This window comes from Akanthomyces muscarius, chromosome 4 (genome assembly GCF_028009165.1).
Source record: "Akanthomyces muscarius strain Ve6 chromosome 4, whole genome shotgun sequence".
Taxonomy (NCBI): domain Eukaryota; kingdom Fungi; phylum Ascomycota; class Sordariomycetes; order Hypocreales; family Cordycipitaceae; genus Akanthomyces; species Akanthomyces muscarius.
In genome coordinates, this window is record NC_079244.1 from 2,862,155 (window position 1) to 2,885,619 (window position 23,465).

Sequence of the window (23,465 nt, forward strand, 5' to 3'; positions counted from 1 at the left end):
TGATTCTTTTTGCGGGCGCTACCAATGCCTCGTGCAGATCAAGTACTCGCTCATGGCAGTGAGGAGCATCCAAGCCTCCTTACGCTTCATCTCCTCCTGCAGAGCGACCCTCTCCAAGGCACAGTGCCCGTCAAAGTACCGGCACATGCTGCCCCACGCCTGCCTCACGCGATCGTCACGCAGCCGCAGCGCAATCGCGGCCAGGTACCGCGACTCCTGGCCCGTCGTCTTCTTGGCGTCGAGGATGATGTGCGGCGCGATGCCGGCGAGGTGCGGGCTGCAGTTGGTGGACGGGTGCGCCGTGGCCTCGGGGACGGCCTTGCGCGCGTGCGCGGCGGCCTTGTCGGCGGCCTCGCGGGACACGCGCTGCGCGATGCGCTCTAGGCGCGCAGCCTCGGCGGCGCGCTCCGTCGTGCTGGGGATGGGCACGGCGCCGCTCGTGGAGGGTAGCGAGATGCTAGCCGCAGTGGTGCTGTCGGAGGGGGCGGTGCTAGTGATGCTCGCCTGGCGGGCCTTGGACTCGGCGGCGTGGGCGAGGGAGGCGGAGAGGGCCGAGCTGGTGCTGGTCGGGGAGAGGACGGCGCCGATTTTGTCCTCGTCGTCGACGTCGTCCTCATCCTCGTCGTCGGGGATGCGGGGGTGCTCGTTGTGTGGACGAGCAAGGGCGGCGGCGGTAGCGGCGGCACTGCTCGTCATGGGCGAGACGGAGGATTCGGCGCCGGCCGAGCGCGGCGACGTGGACGGTGTCGGGCCCTCAAGCTCCTCGGCCTCCATCTCGTAGTCGACCTGGTAGATGATTTCCGGCCAGACGACGACGTACGCAAAGGTGCACAGCTGCGTGACCCAGCCGCCGCGCATCAGCCACGCCAACATGCGCAGGTACAGTGGGCGGTGGACCTTGCTCGGGCAAAACGTCTTATACGGCCGCGGACACACGGACATGTCGGAGAGGAAGTTGGGGAGCGGTGGCGCGAGCGGGAATGCGTTCTGCCACTCGGCCGACGCCTCGGGCAGCCGCGTCAGGTCGCAATTCGGGGAGACGATGTATGTGTCGCGCGCATGCAGCGGCGGAATGGCAATGGCGCGCCGCCAGAATATAAAGTGCTGCGCAAACTTGCGGACTTGTGAGAGGCTCAGGATATTACTCTGACCGACTTGGTAAAAGCTAGTTTGAGTGTCAGCGTTGAGCCGGTTACTCAGTACGGTGGCAATGGAACTCACCTCATCGTCGGCTTGGAGAGGCGCACAAATTCCACCATGGGCAGCGCACTCGGGTCGCCATCGGCCTGCAGTTGCAGCTCGGTGACAATCTTCTTCTCGTCCTCCATGAGCAGCAGGCCAAAGTTGCGATCGAGGAAGCCCGGCTCCTCAAGGGCATCCTGTGTGAGAAAGGCGTTGGCGGTCGTGAGCCACAGGCCCCGCGCGCGCTTGGCCTCGTCGGGCGGTAGATCAGCGACGTAGAACGGTGCGGGTATTTGTACCGACGGGCTCAGCACGCCGGCGGCGGTGTCGAGATGCAGCGTGGCGATGCGATTCTGCGAAATGGCCTCGTAGATGTCTTGGACAGAGGCGGCGAGGGAGGACTGCTCCCGGAGCTCTTTCCAGAGGTCACTCATTCGTTTCTCTGAAGCATTGTTAGATGTGTCACATGTATAAATGCTTATAGTGCTTACTATCTTCGCGCGCGCGGTCCTTGGTGGCCAGAATCTTCTTAGATTCTTTCCACACAAAGTCACTGTGCTGCTGGCTGTATTTAAAGGCCTTGTTCACTTTTTTTGCTATATTCGAGTAGAGGGCATCGACAAGCTCTCTGGTTTGGTCCTTTTTGGGTCGTAGTATAAAGACCAAGTTGAACATGGTCATGGAGCTCCTCTTCTCCTCGTCTTCGTCCTTTTTGTCCTTGTCCTTGTCCTTGTCCTTTTCCTTGTCATTGGCCTTGTCCTTGTCTTTTTCCGTTAAACCATCCGAGTCGGTCGGCGCAGACGCCGCCGAAATAGCAATTGATGGCGCCCGCGATGTCGCTGGGGCGTCGTCGTCCATGGCCGACAGTGCGCGGCCGGCTTTGCTCTTCTTGGCCTTTTTCCATTTGCCGCTTTCGGGGACGTGAATGGGGTAGGATACGCAGAGGAGCGGATCGAGCGAGAGCTGGAAGAGCTTCTTATGGTAGGGCCGCGCGGGGGTCAGGATTCCAGCGAGATCGCGCGTGGGAAATCCGGCGACGCTTTCCCAGGGGACCGTCTGTGTGCCGGACTCGGACATTGTGTGCTCGTCGTGGTTGTGTCTGCGGGCGTGGCTGTGCTTGCTGTTGGACGGAGAGCGGTCCACAGCGTCGCGAAAGAGCGGCCGCGACAGCTTCTCGAGAAGCATGTCCTCGCAGTCGGCGGCATCGCCGGGGTGGTCGGCGTCGTCGCCAACGGGAAGGACGGCAGCCGGGTAATGGAAGACAAAGGTTGGGCCGTCGCGCGACCGGTTGATGACGAGGGCGACGGCGATGAGGTTGTCTGGATTGACAAAGGACATGGCGTTCACATTGCGCAGCTCGAGGTATGTAACAAAACGACGCGCTTTGGCGAGACTGGGCTACGTCTGCGCGACGAGGCAGACATTGGTGATGGTGACTAGTGAAGTTGGATAAGCTAGGTAGCTTGGTGGAGATGCCGGATCTGATGTCAATGCGGGGCAACAGTGCAGGCCAAGCTGACAATTATACGGATACAAACGTCCTTTTTTTTTTGGGAAGATAGGCTGGAAAATGTATTGGTCATTGTGTTGGGTTTTCCATCTCGCGTTGTCTTGTTCATTTTTCTTTGGTGTAGCTGATGTTGGTGGTCCTGAAACCACCCGGTGCTGCGTACTTGTCCACTGCTACGTGCAGTTGAAAGCTCAGCGTTTTCATATCCAGCGTGGATGCCCCTCCCTTTACATTGTGAGGAAAATTTTGTCCTTCTTGGCAGATATTCGGTTAGACTCAAGGGCCGTATATTGTTAGAAATCGGGATATCGAGGCCGCGGGAAGATGCATTTGATTACGGGACGAGGCATAGGGTAGCCGCTCCAGGGGCGGGCTAGATAGGTATAGGTCGGTTGACCTGGAACGGCAGATTTGGTTGTACTCTGGGGATTGAAACATCTGGAGAAAGACTGTCGCTTGTGGCCTGAGACTTGACCGGCTTTCAGTTCTCAACAGAATGCGGCGTTGATTCCCAGCTTGCGCATTGTATGCTTCAAGGCAACCGATAATGTATGCGCGCGTAGCACTTTGCTCACATCGCAAGAGCCCTAGACCGCAAGAGGCAAGCCATCAATACCTACCTAACTACTTACTGTGTATCTTGCAGAGGCTGAATGTCGAGTGTGACAAGATCAAGTGACAGACGAGCCGTGTGTGGCCGTCGAGGCGCAGTGACGACGTGGCGGCGATGCGCGCGCGACCCCTCAGCACCCCTCTCCGGCTCTGGGCACAGGCGGGACAGGGCACCGAGGACAGGGTTTACAGGGGCCGTGGTGGGAAGGTGGCACCAGCCAGCAGGCACGGCGGGCAAAGTTGGGGCTGCTAACTACTCCAGTGGCGAGCATGTGTACCTACCTACCTACCTACCTAGGTATCTAGGTACCTGCCTATCAGTGACGCAGGCGGTACTGGATACCTCTAGATTGGCTGTCCGATAACGAATTGTAGGTACCGACTGGCGGAGGCTAAACGACGCACTGGCCCAGGCACATGCCCCCGCCAGCCCAAGGGTCTGAGGCTCAAGGCTGTACCTACTGGTAATTTACCAGTCCACAGACAGGTACAGCAGTTTGGTCGAGGTGCGCGGTAATACTCGAGCTTTTCCGTCGTGACGCCACTGTGCGCGGTCGCGATTCTGGTGAACCGATGACCAAGAGGCATGGGCCGGCTGACAAAGAGACAAAAAACAAACCACCAACTCCATACTAATCACACAGAGACAAGTAATTGAAATTTTCTAGATTCATTTCCTCATCGCGTGCCCTGCTCAGGGGCCCAGTTCTAAATTGCCTGCTCAACAAAATCGATATCCTCGGTACCCCAGCGAGTACAAACGACCTATAGCGTGCGCATGTACCTTATACATGCTCATGCTCCCCTCGCCGCCCCCAGCCAACGCCGCCGCGTTGTGCAAAAAGTCTCCAAACCACCAATCCAAACAAAATAAACTAGTTACCAGCTGCACCAAAAGCCACACACGCCAGCACGGCTATTAGCTCGCATCGACTTGCCTTGCTTTTCTCCAAACTACCACCTAGCGCAGGTGTCCGACCGCTTTTTCCTGCTAGCCACTGACCCCCTGTAACGGCTTTCACATGGTCCCTGGCCGCCTCATCACTGGCTGCCCTCCCCGCCCTCGACAACTTGGCCAAACTACAAACAGCAAAAGGTCTCGTGCTTTCTGCCAACTACACCTGTCCTAACAGTCTGTGAGATTCGCATCGTCCAACCTGATGACGCCTTGATTTACCTCTTGACTGACATCCATCTACCCCAGATTCCGCCACACGACCCTTTCGCCACGCCTAGCCACCAACCGTTGCCTACATTGCCACCCTTTGGTCCCGAATTTTCGCTTCTCGCAGGCGCCTCTCCTGAATTGCCTCGGCCTCCTCTGTCACCCATATACTCGACCAAGCCATGGCTCCTGCCGCCGTCAGCCCTGGCCCCGGCCATGTGCGCTTCATCCCATTCACCTACGACCCCGCCGACTCCCAGGCGTCCGCCCTCAAGCTCATCTACACCATTGCGCCGCACTGGGCCAACGATGACAATGTCGAGTTTGTCCGCTTCACCGACGGCATCACAAACACCCTGCTAAAGGCCGTCAACCGTCGTCCGGGCCTGTCCAAGGCTGACATTGACCGCGAGGCCATTCTCCTCCGCGCGTATGGCAACGGTACCGACATTCTCATTGACCGCGAGCGAGAAGCCGCCAACCACGAGCTGCTCATGAAGCACAACCTCGCTCCCACTCTTCTCGCACGCTTCGCCAACGGCATGCTCTACCGCTTCATTCCCGGTGGCGTCGCCCAACCCAAAGATCTGCCCGATCCTGTCCTCAGCAAAGCCATTGCCCGGCGTCTGGCACAGTGGCACGCTACAGTCCCTTGTCTGCCCGACACGAGAAACTCGACCACCAGCATTGATTTGACAGGCAGCAGTAACAAAGCCAAGATTGCCAACGCTGCTCCCGGAAAGCCCGTCCCCAACCTTTGGTCGACCATCCAGAAATGGATTCTTGCTCTACCGGTCGGCACTGAGGCCGAGCGCGAGCGCCAAAACACGCTGCAAACGGAGATGGAGCTTCTCGTCAAGCAGCTTAGCCAACGTCCAGGATTCGGACAAAACGGCGTGAGTACTACCATTGCTACTACTGCAATCACAACCACTAACTTTCAAATAGCTTGTCTTTGCGCATTGCGATCTGCTAAGCGCCAATGTCATTATGCACAACGACGACGACAAGCCTTTCTCCGTCAGCTTCATCGACTACGAGTACGGCACTCCCTCGCCTGCCGCCTTCGACATTGCCAACCACTTTGCCGAATGGGCTGGGTACGACTGCGACTACGCCGACATTCCTAAGCACAGCCAGCGCCTAGCCTTTGTGCGCGAATACATAGAGACCTATGCACAGCTCTCAGGCGAGGACCTCGACCTTGACCGCGAGACGACCAAGATGATGCAGGATGTGGACGACTTCCGCGGTGTGCCCGGCTTCTACTGGGGTATCTGGTCCTCGATTCAGGCCACAATTTCCAAGATCGACTTTGATTATGCCTCATACGCAGAGCTACGCCTAGGTGAATACTGGGCATGCAAGGCTGAGCAGGACGGCACTCGTGCGGCTTCGGGCAAGGAGATGCCCTTGCGCGAGGTGACGTGGGCAAGTGAGTAGATGCCCGAAGCACTCATTACATAGTCGACAACGACAAGCGCATTGTTCAACCTTCCTCGGCGGGGTACATCCGTGACACGGAGGTTGCTCACACCATCGTGTGCTATTTGCGGCGGCGCCTCGTCAGCTACGCCTGGTGGCCTTTTTATTCTTTTTTTCTGCGTGCTTGCATGGCTTATGTGGAGCACTTGATCCAATCCACGTTATTGCTCACGCCGAGCGGGTTTTTGCTATTTACATTTCTTTTAAATCCACATACAAGGAGCAATGGCGTACATAGACATTAATGTGGAGGAGACTCATTATGGAAGGACAAAGATGGGATCAATGGAGACGAGAGGAAATGACTCATTCAACATGGCAAGGCCACAGTATTCTTTTCATCAGTGGGTGGTGGTGATACACGTGCGCAATTCCACATTGACGGTTTTCTTATTCAATACTACCCTAAAACGATTATCTTATTTCAGATGCAACGCGATGGACCTGCCTGGGCGCCGAACGAGGCGGAAATAGTGCACAATACACCACTTTCGAAGCTAAAGCAGACTTTATTGCCAGTTGCTTGGGGCCTTGCGATGGTCTTCTAGGTCCCTGTCAGAGATGCTCTTTACGTGCGTTGGCTCATGGGCTGGTGCTTCCAGTTAATACAGCACAGCAAGTCACTGTATATTGCCTAGCAAGACGGATGAGAAGAGCTGTTGCATGCGTAGAGCTCGCGGCGGTCGGAGTAGATGAGCGGAGATGTTGGTAACGGGATGCATGACGTTGGGCATGCATGAGGCAGCAAAACCGGTAGGCTTTCCACCGCCGAACTCATCCTGTACGTCAGCTCATAAAGCTTCATAATAGCGAGGTAAACCCCGATTGTCATTGACACTTGCAGATATGCCGCGAAAATATCGCTTCTTCATTCACTGCAGTCTCTACACCAGCGCGTGCAACGACGCCAATAATAGAAACCCAAGCGCTGCCGTCGTCAGAAGTACGTGAGAATTTTCCCCGCTTCATGCAGATGCAGGCTTGCGTTGGCACGGCTGAAACAAAATACGGCCATTTGTCTGGCTGACTTTTGCCTCTGCAACGATACTGAGCGAGGCCTGTCCCCCCGTGACCTGCACAAGCCCCGTTGATCCTGCGTGCATTCACTACCCAGCACAAGGTTGAAAACTGCCTACAATCTTGTGTACAGCTATCTAAACCTTCTGGAAATCATCCAAGATTAAAGATTCGGTCGCCATTGATCCTGTTCGGCCGAGCACCCGACTAACGGTTTGCCATCATGGCTGCTTCGAACCTCGACACCACAGCAGGGCGGCGAGCAACGCCTTACTGCCACTTTTTCCAGGCTGGCCGCTGTAATAAAGGCAGCTCATGCTCTTTTTTACATGACACTGGTGTGCTGAAGAGTTCCAAGTTCACGCCCCAAACGGTAACGAAGCTCACGATTCGTCGTCAGGGAAGCGTTTGCTGACAGTACATACTGGAAAGGCCAAAGCTGGAAAACCAAGCAACCCAGCTGCCGAATATGGCGGAACGCAGCGGACCTGCAAGTTTTTCCAAACTGGTCATTGCAAGTTCGGGGAAACATGCGTGTTCTTGCATAATAAGGTGGGAAAACCTCCGCAAAGCCCAACAGATGAGCCATCCGAGGTTAGTTCACTGCCGCAGCTTACTGAGGATCTCCATTAAAAATAGATCAATACAGCAGCAAGGCAGGACGGACGACTTTACAATAACGATTGGCGGTGCATTCGTGCAGTTTGAGGCAGGTGCTCGAGTGTCGAAGATCCGCCTGCAGAGCGACTTCTCCGCTGCTCGCATCGAAGGGTTACCCCGAAATACCTCAAAATAAACCGTTCAGCAGTTACTTGCTGCGAAAGGCTTACACACCGATGTCGACAACATCCATATTCTGCATTTGGAAAGTGGCTGCGGAGCAATCGTCAAGTCGGACGATCCCTCATTTTCGAAAAGGCTCTGCGCCGCAATTCAACCTGGTTGCATGTGGGCAGGCGCAAACATATCCGCAACACCAGTTGCTGCTCCAATGCCATCTGGACACAACGCTCGACGTGTCGATTGCAAGAAAATTCACGTTTCTTGGCACAAGGCAGTCAAAATTGTGTGGTTGAACTTTGACAGCGGAGATGCAGCTCGCAAGGCTGGGCAGATGTTCTCGAAAGGAGCGTACCAAGTGCTAGGTCAGAAAATAACCGCATCAAGAGCAGTAATAGCTCAAACTATACCTTTCAGGGGACACAGTGGCTGGACAGTCAGCTTGTCCGACGTTCCAGCGGCAGCGAAGGAGTGCGACATTTTGGAAGCAATCAGACATGGCGGCAACAAGCCGTGCCGCATGAAAATGGGAGAACCGACCTACTATACCGACGGTGAGCAGGACGCGGTGGCTATACGTTCGCTGTTGACAAATATCGGGCCCCTCGAGTACTGGGAAGTTACATTGGAGACGAATGCCAGGCGAGTAAAGGCAACTGCCCGATTTCTAGATGAGTCCGATGCTCAGAGAGCTGTATCGGAGCTCGATAACACGGCGCTTCCATTTCATCGCAAAGCACGTTTGACTGTGCAGAGCGTACACTCTGCAAAGTTCAAAGTCGGCTGCAATACTTACAACGCTGTCCAGGCCAGAATCCTTTCTCAGCAAAGACCCTGGAAAGAAAAGAACGTCAGCTTTAGGGCGTACCCCAGCACGGATGCTCTACAACGCTTCAGAGTCCTCAAGCTTGAAGGGGAAGCGGCGGGAGAGGTTGCCCGCGCCAAGACGGACCTTGAATCGATACTCGATGGTGTCGTTGCGAAGAATGATGATGCTGTTCTCTGGGATACATCTCTCAAGGCCAATGGCAAGCTGTACCAGGAGATGAAACGCTTGGAGAGAGAGGTTGCAGTGGTCATCATACGGGACAAGGTCAAATCCGAGCTGCGTCTCCTCGGAACGGAACGCCACTGTAATGAAGCACAGGCCCGGCTGGTCAGACTACTGCACACACAATCACTGCTAGATTCTACCCGTACCATTGAGCTGGGACCTGAAAAGTTCTTCTGGGCTTGTCAAGGGGGATTCAGAAAGATTGTTGCCGGACTCGGCCCTGGCAAGGCGTCGTTTGACATCATCTCTACGCCGAAACGAATCATCATTTCTGGCTCATGGGAAGATTATGATCTTGCAGTGGCGGTCATGGAAGGCACGAAACCTATCACTAAGCCAGCTGCATGGCTACAACCCGGCGCAACAGCTCAGGAATGTTCTGTTTGCTGGACCGAAGCCGACACTCCTGTCAAGACGAAATGCGGTCACTTTTACTGTTTGGAGTGTTTTGAGAGTAGCTGCACCGCAGCCATGGATGACAACGTTGCTATCGTTTGCCACGGCGAGCAAGGCAAGTGCAATGCCGTCATAGGAGCTGAAGATTTGCAGGAGCACCTCTCCTCGGCTGTGCTCGAGCAAGTATTCGACGCGTCTTTTTCGTCTTATGTGAAGCACAACTCAAACGATTTACGTTACTGCCCTACCCCAGACTGCGGCTACATTTACAGGGTTGCGCCCAACGCAAGACAACATAGCTGCTCCAACTGTCTCCAGACCACGTGTACCGCTTGCCATGAACCGCACACAGGCATGTCGTGTGCAGATTACCGCGAGTCGAAGTCGGGCAACCATACGACGGCGCTCTTGGAGCTGAAGAAGAAGCTGGGCATCAAGGATTGTCCAAAGTGCACAACTTCGATTGAAAAAATTGTCGGTTGCAATCACATGACATGCGCGGCCTGCTAGACTCATATTTGCTGGGTGTGCATGACGACGTTTCCCCAAGGCGAGGCTGTCTACACGCACATGAGCAAGCTTCACGGGGGTCATGTCGACGTACCCTATCCCTGATTACCTTGAGAGGGTACAATTTATTTTACCGTTCTATTTCGACGTGAGCCCTACACATTTCAAGTAGTTGGCTGACTTGAAAATGCCTACTTTTGTGTGAACCACGGCTCAGCGCGCCCAAAGAGCAGTAAACGAAGATTTGGACAGGATTTTTATTTGGTGTCTGCGAGCCGCTCTTCACCGGGTAGTTTTCCCTACCGGTCGGTTCCTGTGCGAAAAAGGAAACTGGCCGAAGATGCATCGAGTCTACTTTACGTAGGGCTTTTTTTTGAGGCGCTCCTTCGATGACTACCTTGTCTTGTGTTTTCCGGCCGGCAAGAGCCTTGCACCACTGGGACTAGTACTAGCCTTGGCCGGGGGAGAGATTACTGCGCTACAAAAACGGCTCTTTGTCGATCTCGACGAGGTCAAGCACAACACCACTGAAGGTGTGACTGCCCACGCTGCGTGGCTGCCTTCCCCTCGTCTGCCGTTTTGGTGGCTTGAACCGGGACCGCAGTGATGTCAAGGTCAGGCAGGGCTCCTGTCCCTTTGCTGGCAGCGACCAAAATAATGGCGTATCACTAGTGAGGACGGAACTGAGATGTGGGGGAGGTGGATAGAATCCTTCCTGCGCAGTTCAACACGAAGAGCGAGTTACGAGGAGAGGGGCTTCCTAACGCGGTAAGGCTTCTGGAGTGGAAGTGCCAGCGTGAGATGATGGCTTCTTGGGGCGGCTTTGGTGGCTGGCATTCTAGAAGAGTCGTCCTGGGCTGGGCGCGGCATGTGTGATCTTGTTTGGCTTTTGATGTGGGCATCTTGCTGGCTTGGTGGGCAGGTTGGAAGGCATTTCTTGGTGTACTTGAGACAAATGTCCAGCCGACCCATGACCTGGATTGTGTTCTGGTTAGGCAAAAAAAAACAAAACAAAAAAAACAGAGTCTCCACGTTGCTCGTTTTGCACGCAAGGCTCCGGCCCTTTTCAACGACAGCCGTAATCGCATCGGGTGCTTGTGCTTGTGTGTGTGCACAGATGGCCGAGCGAGACTTGCATCTCCCCGGTCTCCCCCCGGCGCGTCCCCCCGCACGAAAGGACGTTTTTGTCGAAAGTACGTACTGGTAGCGACACCACCACACCCCGGCAGAAGGAGAGTATACCGTGCCGATCATCACAGATTACGGGTAACCAAGTGCGTGGAAGCACCTCCAGGACTAATAACAGCCTAATTTATTATCATGTCTCCTGCTGCTAGCCTGCTGCATCCGTCCTCTGGCAGGGCGAGCAGAAAACGTGGACTCGTGGAGGGAGGGGGAGGAGAGTCGTGATGGACCAAGCCTTGGCTGGATTAGGAAGGTCGGGTTTTTGTGAAGAGTGCGCCACATTTTCTTTGCAGCACTGGCCTTATCGTTGGGCTGGCTGGCCTCTCTTTTCTGTCTAGTGCTTGGAATTTGCGAGACATGGTTAACTTGTTATGAAGATGTTGCAGTGCCGATGCTCGTTGATTGATTGTACTTGGGGGAGTGTGCCGGGCGGCGAGGGCAAGTTGCAGCGATGCAACTTTGAGCGGTTGCGAGGAACATGTCAAGCAATCAATGCTTGCGGAAACTTGAATAAATAAATAAATAAATAAATAAATAAATACATAGCATAGAGGGAGCGAGAATAGTCGACGAGGGGTGCAATACCATCGGAGTCTACGAGACTTATTTCAAGTTGATTGATTATCTTGCTCACGTCGGCAAACGGCCAGGAGGTTAGCCGGTCGGTCGATATGTGCCATCTCGTACCCACAGCCATCAGGAAGCGGGGGGGAGGACCGGCTTCTCCCGTGATATCAGGTTGCGCAAGAAGGCGCTTTTCCTCATGATGAGCACAAGATGAAGAAGCAAAATGAGAGAATAAAATAAAAAGCCGTCGTCTACCAGTAGAATGGCGTCAACGCGGACCGTGATGCCAAAGCATGAGAAGGGCGTGTGGTTGTGTCGCGCAGTGAAACAAAGCCCTGAGCCGATGTGTCTCTAAAAAAAAAAAGGAACCGGACTGCTTTCTTTGCAAAGGGAACCGGCAGTGAGACTCGGTGAGTTGGACAAGCTTTCGCCTCGCCGTGGTGGGAAGCTGATACAGTGTCGGTGGTTCAGCCGAGCACTGTAGCGCCACGAGTCTGGCATCACACGCCCCCCCTGTCGAGCGAGGTGGGTGAGTGAATGAGTGAGGCGGCGCTTGACACCCACCCCGGCAGCCTCGAAAGAAAGAGCCTGTGACACTGAGCTACCACTGCCAGTACCAGGAGGGTGTTTGTTCCGCGTATTTGGGGGGCCAGAGCCAGTCACCAGACCGGAACTTGCCCATCGGAAAGGAAAAGAAGGGGGAGGGGACGGTGGTGGAGGGCGCGGGCGCACAAATTGATTAGATTCGCCGGGTGCACCAGTATTGGCGAAGAAAAACGGATGCACATGGCCATGTTTCCATCGTCAAGTTCAAGGGACATTGCAACCTTGCGACCTTGCCACTGATAGATAACGCGGGCAAGGCGGGCTTGCAATTTGGCGAGGGGGTCGGGTGCCCCGGCATTACTCGTGTAGACTCAACTGCATAGGGGCCCGTAGGTAGAGATAGAATGGGGTTGAGCGTGCGACTTCCGCCATGTGTTCCAGACTGAGGGGGGGCAAGCATCACTCACTGGTACTAGGGCAAACCAGGCGAGTTGCATCGTGGCTTGGAGAGGACGAGGAAGTGGGGGACAAGGATAGATGATGTATCCCAGTCATCAATTCTAGGCAGCCATTTAGCAAGGCGAGCGCCGTTTCATGGGGCTGACGCCCACCCTTCCACTCCCTTGGCCGCCAAGTCGCCTCTTATTTTGCCTGCCCCTTCTGCCGGTCGGTACTTGCAGAGGGGGGAGGGGGGGCGTGTTTTGCCTTGTGCGCACAGAGCTGAGAGACGGGTTCTTGTTTTATTACGCCGAGATGGAATGTCTGGAAAGAGTCAGGCTATAGGGAGCCAGCGTTGCACTGCCGGGGGGGGGTTCAGCAACGTGGCGGACTGAAAATTAAATAAAATGAAAGTTTGAGCAAGAAGAATGATGCACGGACAAGAAGCAGGTTCAATTTGAGACAGAATTGACAAGAGGACGTGGACGACGGGAAGACGGGTTGTGCGGTCGGACGACATAGGCTATGTAGCATGGACGAAGCTGACGATGCGCCGTACCTAGCTACCTACCTAGGTACATTCCTAGGTAGGTAGGTAGCCTAGCCGCACCTTCCTGGTGCAGGCTGCCCGCTGTGAAGCTCCCCGAGCTGGCAGCCCTGCTCGTTTATAGGGGCAATGCATTAGCGCAGCAGGTGCGCTGAAGCAACCACGCACCACGCTGCAGATGCTGATGCAGTGGTGCTGCTATTACCTACCTACCTACTGAGCAGGTACCTAGATAGATGCTGTTATTCTTAGCTATCTCGGTGCTGCGTTCCCCCACGTTCCCCCATCATGTTTATTTTTATCGATCCAACTACCGAGACGAGATTCAACGAGCTTCGCTGTTTCCTGCTCTTGAGTAATTCATGCGGGCGGCACCTTGACTTGGGGACCGGGACCTGTGGGACAAGGTCCCTTTGGACTTTCACAGGCATGACTTGGAGAAGCTCCTGGCCCCCCAACAAGCATAAAACGCCTTGTGACTGGGGGATTCGCAAGAATAGTGCAGCAAAGAAATACGAGTAGCAAGACACGCAGGGGGGAGGGACGGAACCGGCAGTACTGGTATAATGTCCCTGTCACTTCCCTTGGTCGACCCTTTGGCTGGTCCCCTGCTTCTCTCCTTGTCTCCTTGAGCTCCCCCATCCATCTATCGCGCTCTCCCGCTTTGGGCGCTCCGGCCGTTTGTGGTTGCAGTCTTCTGGGGACACGGCGAAAATCCGCTTGCAATGCAACCAACCGCAGTTGATGTGAGACGCTAATGGCGAGACTTGCAGCATCTGCTGGCACATGAGAGAAGGTGGGGGGGGATCTTTGTAGACCGAGGCGATAGGGCAGCTAGTTCCGGGAGACTCAGTCCGCCAGTGAACGAGATCTACTGAGTTTGAGTGGCAAAAAAAAAAAAGGGAAGAGACAAGGGCAGCTGCTCGTCAAGACGGCGACTGTTGCTGGTGGCGTACCAGATTGTCTCTGCGGCAGGACTACTGGTAGAGCCTGCATGTCGAGCTGCAGCCTCCAGCCGAGTGAATGAGTGTCGTCGTCCATCAGGGTTCTCAGTTCAGGAGCTTGGGCCTCTGCTTTTCTTGCTGTCGCCGTCGTCCGTGTCGTTTTGGCTTTTCATATTGACAGGCAGGCACATACAACTCGACATCTGCCGCTGTCGCTTGAAGTGGCTTGCATTGCGCGCACCCCTTTAAACGTTTTGTATCAAGTAGTCATCTTGATCGTGGCAAAGACGCCCACGAGTCTACGACAACAAGGTCATCCGTCACTCGAGGCTGGCCCCCCCCGGCTGAAGCGGGTGCCTTTCTTAGACCATCGGGCTCCTCGGAGTGCATCTCTAGCCCTATCGGCGGCGCGTGTGAGGCTGGGTTGCTCACAAAGCCGGCCAAGGAACAAGACGAGATGACCAGGTGGCGACGTGACTGTCGATTCACGACTATCCAAATCGAGGCACTTTCTTCTTCCTGGCGGCGGCGGACCCTGCGGATGCCCTTTGTCCATCCCTGGACAGTGTGAGGCGACTTGCATTATACTAGGTAGGCACTGGGCGCCCGGCCGAACTGGGCGGAGTACTGAGTAAGAAGCCTTCGGCCGAAAACGACAAGGTCAAGCGAATATGCAGCCACAACCTGGGGGGTTTCTGGCCAGTACTGAGTATACACGGTATGTTGAGCAGCATCATGGCATGCATGTTGATTGATACGGGAGCGGTCAGCTGCGTTGCGCGAGCCGTGTCAAATTGACAACTTGTCCAATAAACGTTGTTCCGTCGCCCCATAGCCACGTTGTAATTTCCACAGCGGCACGGACGTGCGAGGAAAAAAAAGAAGACTTGTTGCCATGTGGTACTTGGACAGTGCATAAATCTGCATAATTGAGATGGCATGTATTGGGGTTGCAGCGTGCTTGTCAGGCGAGGCTCCCCTCTGCCCACTCACAGGCGCAGCCCAGCTGGACCGCCTCGCGTCCATGTGCCACAAGTGTGCCCGTAGTGGCACGCACGCACGCACGCAAAGCGACTAATTAAAATCAAAAGCAAGCAAGCAAGCAAGCAAGCAACCAAGGCGAGGCGAGACGAGGCTGCGCGCACATGGCCGAGTGGGAACATGCTTGTTGTGCCGTGGCGTGTCTAGCACAGATGGAGAAGCAATTTATCCACGAGAGACAAGAAAACCGCGCCGCTGCGTCGTAACCCACTGGTCAGTGGTACGGATCCTGGCACGCTGCTGCTGCTGCTGGCTTGCGAGTGCCGCCGCCATTTTCATGGGGCCAGACTAGGCTACATTTATCCACCCGTCGGGCTACATGATTGGCCGACGGGAAACCTACTTGCGACTACGTACTACTGGTACTGAGTACTCAGCGGAGAAGCCTCGTCGGCATTGGAAAAACCATCTCAGTATCAGTAGCTTCTCCTCATTTTATTACCCTTTTGGGCCTCGGGCACAAGAGAGCCAGTGTCTCTTGATTTACCCCAGGCTCAGCCAATTTCTGCGCCCCAAAAAAGCGAAATAAGATGTGGGGGAGCAAGGGAGCCGTGGCGCTTCTACTTGTCTGGTATCGCCGCTGCGCTGAACGAAACTGTTGACTTGTAAAGCAAACCGAAGAGCCTCGAAGAAAGCAGGGGGGGGCTTCAGCTCGGCGGTGGCGGCTTGCCCAGTCCAGGAACCTACGCCGCCAAAAAAGGCATCTTGGAGCTAGCCATGGTTGGGCGAATCCAGATTAGCCCCCGTCTCGCAAAGGGGCCGAACGAGACGACCGGCGGCGCTGACAAGAGCTGGCGATGGCGGCGCCAGGCCCGGACGGCAGCAGCGAGGCGAGGATTGATTACAGGTGGGCGGCCCTGTGCTTAGCGGCTGATGTGTGCTTTTCTGCTGAGACACTGCGACGCTGTACGGGAGTATTCTTCTTCTTGTTCAATTGGCAAATTCATTCCCGTTTTCTTTTTACGAGTAATGCTCGAAACATGCTAGTTGGATGAAGGAGCAAAGGGCACGCCCTTCTATCAAGACACGCCCCCCCCCCCCCAAACGCACGCCGGAATGTAATTGCTGCCCCCAAAGTGCAAGCAATAAGAAACTAAATAGAAAACTCGCTCAGCTAAGGCGCCATATGCCGACAGCCAAAGAAAAAAATAATGATAAAAAAAATGGCCCAGCCAGGGCTGACGGTGGAGCCCACCGCTATTATGTACCTGTGCATAGGCTGGGCCTTTTTAGCAGCCTTTTCTGGCATCGCCTGCTTTTTTTGGCGGCTTCACAGGTCGAGGCTCTCAAGCCCTTCTCTCTCCCACCCACCCCCGGCCGTGATTGTCTGCGCCAATCCGAGCGAGGCCGGCATAGCCCCAGACCACGGTCCAGAGAGGCTCCTGGCCACGTTCAAGCACCGACTTCTGGGGGGTGCTACTCAGTACTCACCGGTGCCCGGCCTGTTGGTATGCATCTCTCGGCGAGGCGGCTTTCCACAACTACCAGTACAGTTATCAGTACTCGTGGTCTCCTACCTAGCTGCGTCATGGCGCGCCCATCTCCTAACGCAAGCTTAGACACGGTATGCTAGCCCATGTCTGCAGATACTGGACGACCACCTTTCTGTGTGTCTGTGATCCCGCTTGACAGTTGACAGTGACAGTGCACTGGGACTGAGTTCAGAGTGGTATCGACGAGGAAAAGAACTGGCCGTGCGCAAATGACGAAACTGTGTGCGTCGACGGTTAGCCCAGAAGAGAGGCATTGCACTCTCCACAGCCTCGAGTCAACACCCTCCCCCAACCTTGGTGAATCGTTTCCCTCTTAGCCTCTCCAGTGTGGCCGCCAGGTCTCCATTCCCGACCGGGTGGTTGCTGAACGACTGAAAAAGTCTCACGCCCGGGTTTCGCAGCCCAGTGCTTCACATACTGGTACGTACATACCGGCAAGCTGGTAATCAGACACACGCTTCAGAAAAAAACTGCGCCATCTCTCTCCTCCAGCCAGGGCTTTCCGGCCCCCCGGTTCTCCGCCCAGGGTTCCCACCAGCTAACAAAAGGTCCTTTTGCGTTTGGCTCGTTCGCTCGTCCTCTGGCTGGCGCGCCGCGACGTGCCCACTGCGCTGGGGCTGGCTGGGCTAGGCTGGCTGGGGCTGGCTCAGAGAGATACTGGTTATGCTGAGCTGCATTTGTCTCGTTGACATGACCCGTGTCTCGCTCGCCTCAGTTTCGCTCTGGGGCGTCTCATTATCCTCGGTATTGAATGGTGCCATGCTCTTCCCGCCCGGTGCTGTTGTAGGCTCGCTGCTTCGTTCGCATGGCAGCTCCCTGGCTAGCCCACCATTGAACGAGGTCAATATTGTGCCGTGACTTACATCATGACTTGTAACTGAGCCTCTTGCTCCGTTGTAGACGAGGTGGATGAGGACACCCTTCCCGCACTGTACGGAGTACGGAGTACGGAGCCTGCCTTTTGTTTGGGCAGCACTCGCCTAAAAATACAGCAGCTGGCGTTGCACCCCAATTAGAGAGAATTACAGCGTGCATCTCCCCATGGAGGATAAGGTACCACCTAGCTGGCCGCTAACTCGCCTGGCTCGCTCAGTCCCACCCCAGCTTCCACCAAGCTTCCCGCACGCCGGGCTGAACGACTTTCTAATGCACACACCCGGACCCCCCCAACTGAGGTGACCCCCCCCCATCCCCAGCGAATCCCAAATCCTTCCACCTCTCGCAGGCGGCGCTTCCTATTGTGAACATCCCACGACCTCACTCTCTTTCTTTCCTCCCGCCCCCAACTGCACAGCGCTTGCTGCGACGCATCGCTCGATTTCGATTTCCCTAGTCGCTGGACCCTCGACGTTTTCGATCTTGCTACACTTTCACACAACACAACCATTCGTCCGCCCTCCCCAGACAGCTCCCGTACCTCCGTCTACCCGTCGCGAAACCCAAACCCGCCTGAAGACCCCAACGCCGTTTTGAACCTGCAGATCCCCAACTCGAAGCCTCTTTTCTTGATTCGATTCGACACTTGCGGAGCTTCCACGCCCAAGACAATTCCGTTGTACCATACAGCGCAAGTCATCGTCAACAGTCTTTATGATCGCTTAATACTGCCTGTCTCCTACCGCGAAAGGATGCTCCTGGTTGTCTTCCGCATCAACCTCGCGAGACGATGAACACCGTGACCGCCGGCCCACGCAGCTTCTCGCCGCCGCTCAAGGCCCGCTACGCTGACGTTCCTGGCGGCGGTGACTGGCCTTCTCACAATCACCACTCCGACTACCGCTCTAGCTATTACAACGGCTTCAAGGGCCCAGAATCTATCGAGATGGGGCCTCTCAGAAGGTCGGCCGGCAAAACGCCTGCCTACAACTACACCGACGACTCTTCGCGGCGCCTTGACATGTCTAAAATGTTTGAAGATGTCCCCATGAACCACAAATCCTTCCTCGACCCGGAATACGAGGCCGAAATGCTCAGGCACAAGCGCGACGTCTTGCAATCCGTCGTCGACTCGCATGGTACCTGATCATGACTCCAACATGCCCCCAAATTCTCTAACCCGTCTCTTAGACATTTCTGGCGGTGTTCCTGTCCTTTCAAATCTAGACGAGTGTCGCATGTTGCAATACATGTGTGAGTGTCTTGAAGCAGCCTGCATGCTCAAAGGTCCGCCAAACTTCCTTCCCTCACATTTCGACTTGTCTAACCCTGCGCAGGCATCGATGCCAATCAGCAGCTCAGAGCATCTTCCGCCAGTGCTCCCGCAAGCTTTAGACCCTGGCTTTCACGCAATCTCACAAAACAGGACCCCGTCTTTGCCAGCATAATTGCTGGAGCAAAGAGTCTGCCTGATCTCCCCCGTACCCTCAAGTGTCCCGTTCGCGGCTGTCGCCATTACGTATACGGTTTTACCACCAAAGAGGAGTTGCAGTCGCACGCCCGCACTCACCTGGTCGCCGGCGAGGAGCAACTCCAGGATCAGGACGAAATCAGTGCCCGCCGCACCAAGCAGTACCCTGGCAGACCCGAGATGGACCCTGTGCAGCAGCCTCGCACTCCGCCGGAACAGCGTGAGCCCGTCGAGAGAGACTACGCTCGTGGCGATGCGATGGACCACGATGGCGCCCAGTCACATCATGCTCTTATGCGCCCCAAATCGCCGACTCTAACCGGCACCACCCTCTCGCCCAACCCCGATGGCACTGCCTACGGCGAAGTCACGCACCATCGATACTTTCCTCCTTCAGAGCCTCACTTTTCTCCTCGAATGCGCCCATCAGAACCAGAATCTCGACGTGAATCTATACACTTTGACTCTCGTCGCGAATCTATGCAGCATGACGTCCTGCCGCCCATTAGACAGCTTGATCTGCCCTCTGACCAGGGCTCTCAGCACCACAGCTACATGTCGGCAACGCAGTCGCAAGCGCCGACCCAATCTAGCCATCTACCCCGTCTCGATACACTGAATGGCTCCTCTCTCCGCTCTGAGGCTCCATCATCTCCTCGTCTTCGTATTCCTGCACTAGAACGCGGTTTATCTGATCGCGCTTACTCTGAGCGCGGCAACTCGGACGCTCAAACCCTCTTCAGTGGCCAGGACTCGCTACCTCCATTCTCTGCTCTGAATCCCAACGGTGCCTCGATTCCTGCTCGCCTCGAACCCATTCGCGAAGCGGACAGGGCCTTCACGCAGGAAGCCAGCAGAGAGGCCGTACAAATCAAGCGAGAGCCCAAGCAACAGGTCGAGGAGGCTTGTCTTCGTTGTGCTGGCCAAGAGGCTGGCTCCTGCAAGTGCATCGTTCCATTGCGAGACGACGATTCTCATTGGTATCGCGTCGATACGTACCGCGGCACCATTGCCTCTGTTGCAAAGAGTTTGGTGCCCGGATCTCCCATTGGTGAGCGGCCTGCCAGACATGGCAGCCTTCTGCCTGGCCCTATTCGACAATCTGCGGCGCGCAAGCTTCGCCGTGATGTTGATGACTATCTCCGCTCCATTCTGCGATTCCCAGACAACATCCGTGTCGGCATTCGTGACACCACTGACTTTAACGACTCCTTCTGGCGTATGGGCGACCTGAGCCATGAGAAGAACATTATTGAGCAGATTGTGGCCACCAATGCCTGGAACATCTTTACGCCACCTCCTGCCATTCTTTGCACTCTCCTCTACAGCAACCTCAAAACACAACAGCCTTATAACATTATTCACCTCATCGGCACCAGCGGCAACTTCTCGAGCAGTCGACGAGACGAAGAACTCACCAACCCTGCTCTCTACCATGCCAAGCACCTCCTTCGGGAAATCACTTTCTACGGCCTCTCCGGAAGCAACCCCTTCATTGGGGCACCTTTTGCAGAGAGACGTGGACCGCCGTTCCCAGATGATGCTGTGCGAGACGATCAAGCTGAGGTTGTCGAGACTTGTATGGCGACCTTCCTTCGCGCATTTGAGGCCAGCTGCAGAGATGGCACGGAAAAAACACCAAAGCAGTGGATTGCCCTGTTCTCGTCCCTCATTATCTTCAACTTGTCTGGTGTGATTCTCGGTGGAGCTGCAAAGGCCTCCCTCGAAAACCCAGTCAATGCGGACGACCACGCTTTTGCTCTCGGCTTCTGGGACACTATTCGCAGCACGTTTGACGTCCTGCTTGACCTCTTCTTTGACCTTGGCCCTATGCTCTTCGACAGAGTGTCCCAAGACTGGGAAGAAGACGACATCATTGCATATGACATGATGGCCAAGGCGCTTCTGTACGGCGACTGGAAGAGCAAGGGCATCGCTAATTCGGAAGAATTCCTGTTGGCCCTCTCAGCTTTTACATTCGAGGAGTCTCTCGAATCTACGAAGCGAGTTACCAAGACGTTGAGCATGACTCGAGAAGAGAGAAGAGGCTCCAACAGATCGGAGTCCTCGCGAAGAACATCGCATTATGGCGAGTCTGTGTCAAGAGCATACACTGATCTCAGCGAAGACCGCCCCAGGCCGATGATTAACACGGGATTCTCTCGCTTGCAGACAGACTCTTCCTACAGAACCGGTAGCAGCAACGGGGGTGCACCCGAATTTAAGTCGCGTGTGTTTTCAAGGGACCACAGTGCGATGTCAGCTCGCAGTGACTACGCCCACTCCGAGGCTGGCTCATCTAGGGTCTACGAATACCTCCGCAACGACAGCGGTCCGTTGCGAAAGAGCGATCATACGTGGAGTTCTATCCAGCACTCTGCTCCCTCTCGCCGGTCATCACCAGGACCGACGGAACCCGACTCGCTATCACCTACTGGCGTTGTATCCCCTGATGGAAGGTCGCCAATGTCCATGGCTAATCTGGTTGACAAGGCTGGTCCGCACCACGCTCCCGGCAGGCCGCTCAGCCCACGAAGCGAGATGAGCAGAAGCGAGATGGGGTATGGATATTCAAGGCACCACGATAGCCGCACCGCCTCCCATGGAGGGCTTGCGTCTTTAGGTGACCGGTTGGAACGTCGTCCGTCGTTCACTGGCTCCTCTCACTCAGTTACCTCGTCACGCCGTGACAGCAGCGCACCGGTTGCTATTCCCTCAGGGCCACCCAATATCAAGCCCACCTACCAGCGGCCACCGCTGCGCCGAGTGTACTGCACTCATTGCAACGACTATCCCGAAGGCTTCCGTGGCGAGCACGAGCTGCGACGTCACACGCATGCTCGCCATGCGGCCCTGGTTCGCCGCTGGGTTTGCAGAGAGCCGCCCCGGAGACACCCCAACCAACCCTGGACGTCGGTTCCTCTCAACACCTGCAAGTCATGCATGGCCCAGAAGAGCTATGGAGCCTACTACAACGCCGCTGCGCACCTGCGTCGTGCACACTTCCCGCCCACGCGCAACGGCAAGTCTGCCAGTGACTGGCCGTCTATGTCTGTCCTCAAGGAATGGATGCAGGAAGTCTGTGTCGCGCCCGACTCGGCGAGCGAGGGTAAAGGCAAGGGCAAGGGCAGAGCTACCTCTGACGGCCAAATGGTCGATCTGGACAGCGATGATGAGATGGAAGACGCTCATGGCCAAGAGAATGGTGTGGAACCGAGTCTCCATGCTGGTGCGGAAAGTATCGCCGCAGCAAACAACGCCAGTAGATCCGGCGACTCTCCAGAAGAGCCAGCCGGTGGGCAAAAATGCCCATATCCCGAGTGTGGGCGTGTGCTGCGTGATCTTGCCGCGCATATGCTGACACACCAAGCTGAGCGCCCGGAAAAGTGCCCCGTTCCTTCGTGCGTCTACCACACAAAAGGTTTCGCGCGCAAGTACGATAAGAACCGTCACGCGCTGACACACTACCGCGGCACCCTCATCTGCCCACTGTGCCCTACCAAGGGCGAGAACAATGTCGAGAGCGTGTTTAGCCGCGCGGACGTTTTCAAGAGGCATCTTGCCTCGGTTCACAGCGTCGAGACCAGCACCGGACCCCAAGCAAACGGCGAAGACGCCCCTTCTGCGGCAGCGACCGAGAGTGCCATGTCTGCATCGATGATGTCGCGCCCTGTAGCGGATCCCAAGACACTGCAAAACGAGGGCCGCTGCTCCATCTGCAGCGAGTACTTCCCTTATGCTCAGGAGTTCTATGAGCACCTGGACGAATGTGTACTCGCTGCGCTGGTGGCTCCCGAGACGCTCGCCAATTCGCAGCCGAGCATCAACGGCAACTATGCCTCGATGCCGCCGCCGCCACCGCCACGCGCAGGCTCGCCGACGTACTCTGTCGGCTCGGGCCGCTCGCACGCAACCTCGGCCAACCGGCTGCAGCAGCACCATCCGCCACCCGGGTCCGTCACGTCAATACCGTACGGCTACCGCCAGTACTCGGACCACAGCTCGCGACCGGGTAGCTCCGCCTCGGCGCGTAGCTTTGACTCGTCGGGACGCCGGTCGGGCCTGATTCACGTGCACGCGCACACGCAGCTGCACGCGCCGCGACCGATGGGCGTGCCTCTGCCACCGCCATCGACGTGTGGCTCGTTTGATTCGGATCTGAATTAAGCGGCGTTTCCGCCTCGGTGCACATTGCAAAGAAATATATTTTATACCCCATTCTGATTTTTTATTTATTTATACACGTTGGTGGCGTTGGCAACGGTTCAACAGTGGACTCTGTTTTGTGCTGTTGTCGGCCCTTTGTACTCTGCCTCACTCAAGATGTGGAGGCGTGTTGACCTGTTTTTGTATATAGCTAGCGATATATAACGGGGGGTTTGTGATTCTCAATGCCCAGGTGTTTTGTTGGAGGGAGAAAGTTTTTGGGATATACTCTATTTGTTTACAAAGTTGCTACTTTTTTTTTCCTCTTCGAAAGGATAGTGAACCTGTTGGGAGGGCTGATTTTCTTTTTAGGGTGCATGGAACCATATTCTGACATGACGGAGTACTATTAAATATGACTTCTTCTTGGAGATGAGCTTTTCCTCCGTAGACTGTAATTGAATGCGTAGACGTCAGTGGCTGGTGGCTGTGCAGGATGA

General features: G+C 55.6%; 6 protein-coding genes across 7 annotated transcripts; 4 read left to right on the top strand and 2 right to left on the bottom strand.

Annotated features, from left to right (window-relative positions):
- Positions 1 to 18: 18 nt before the first annotated feature.
- LMH87_011636 (uncharacterized protein) lies at positions 19 to 2,520 on the bottom strand (the record flags this gene model as incomplete). The annotated part of the gene is made up of 3 exons (XM_056200809.1): positions 19 to 1,165; positions 1,222 to 1,624; positions 1,674 to 2,520. The coding sequence occupies 3 exons, from the start codon at positions 2,518 to 2,520 to the stop codon at positions 19 to 21; spliced, it is 2,397 nt and encodes a 798-aa protein (XP_056052622.1).
- Positions 2,521 to 4,651: 2,131 nt separating this feature from the next.
- Positions 4,652 to 5,912, top strand: LMH87_011637 (uncharacterized protein; the record flags this gene model as incomplete). The annotated part of the gene is made up of 2 exons (XM_056200810.1): positions 4,652 to 5,365; positions 5,418 to 5,912. 2 exons carry the CDS (start codon positions 4,652 to 4,654, stop codon positions 5,910 to 5,912), a joined length of 1,209 nt encoding a protein of 402 aa, XP_056052623.1.
- A 1,282-nt stretch (positions 5,913 to 7,194) lies between these two features.
- LMH87_011638 (uncharacterized protein) lies at positions 7,195 to 7,767 on the top strand (the record flags this gene model as incomplete). The annotated part of the gene is made up of 3 exons (XM_056200811.1): positions 7,195 to 7,344; positions 7,404 to 7,565; positions 7,621 to 7,767. The coding sequence occupies 3 exons, from the start codon at positions 7,195 to 7,197 to the stop codon at positions 7,765 to 7,767; spliced, it is 459 nt and encodes a 152-aa protein (XP_056052624.1).
- A 150-nt stretch (positions 7,768 to 7,917) lies between these two features.
- Positions 7,918 to 9,711, top strand: LMH87_011639 (uncharacterized protein; the record flags this gene model as incomplete). Of its 2 annotated transcripts, XM_056200813.1 has the most annotated exons (2): positions 7,918 to 9,384; positions 9,474 to 9,500. In XM_056200813.1, 2 exons carry the CDS (start codon positions 7,918 to 7,920, stop codon positions 9,498 to 9,500), a joined length of 1,494 nt encoding a protein of 497 aa, XP_056052625.1. The 2 variants fall into 2 exon arrangements, with proteins under 2 accessions (XP_056052625.1, XP_056052626.1); XM_056200814.1 differs by having other exon boundaries at positions 7,918 to 9,711.
- A 3,643-nt stretch (positions 9,712 to 13,354) lies between these two features.
- On the bottom strand, positions 13,355 to 14,035 carry LMH87_011640 (uncharacterized protein; the record flags this gene model as incomplete). Its single annotated transcript, XM_056200815.1, has 3 exons — positions 13,355 to 13,389; positions 13,731 to 13,865; positions 13,951 to 14,035. The coding sequence occupies 3 exons, from the start codon at positions 14,033 to 14,035 to the stop codon at positions 13,355 to 13,357; spliced, it is 255 nt and encodes an 84-aa protein (XP_056052627.1).
- Positions 14,036 to 18,138: 4,103 nt separating this feature from the next.
- Positions 18,139 to 22,986, top strand: LMH87_011641 (uncharacterized protein; the record flags this gene model as incomplete). The annotated part of the gene is made up of 3 exons (XM_056200816.1): positions 18,139 to 18,487; positions 18,540 to 18,635; positions 18,686 to 22,986. 3 exons carry the CDS (start codon positions 18,139 to 18,141, stop codon positions 22,984 to 22,986), a joined length of 4,746 nt encoding a protein of 1,581 aa, XP_056052628.1.
- Positions 22,987 to 23,465: the final 479 nt, after the last annotated feature.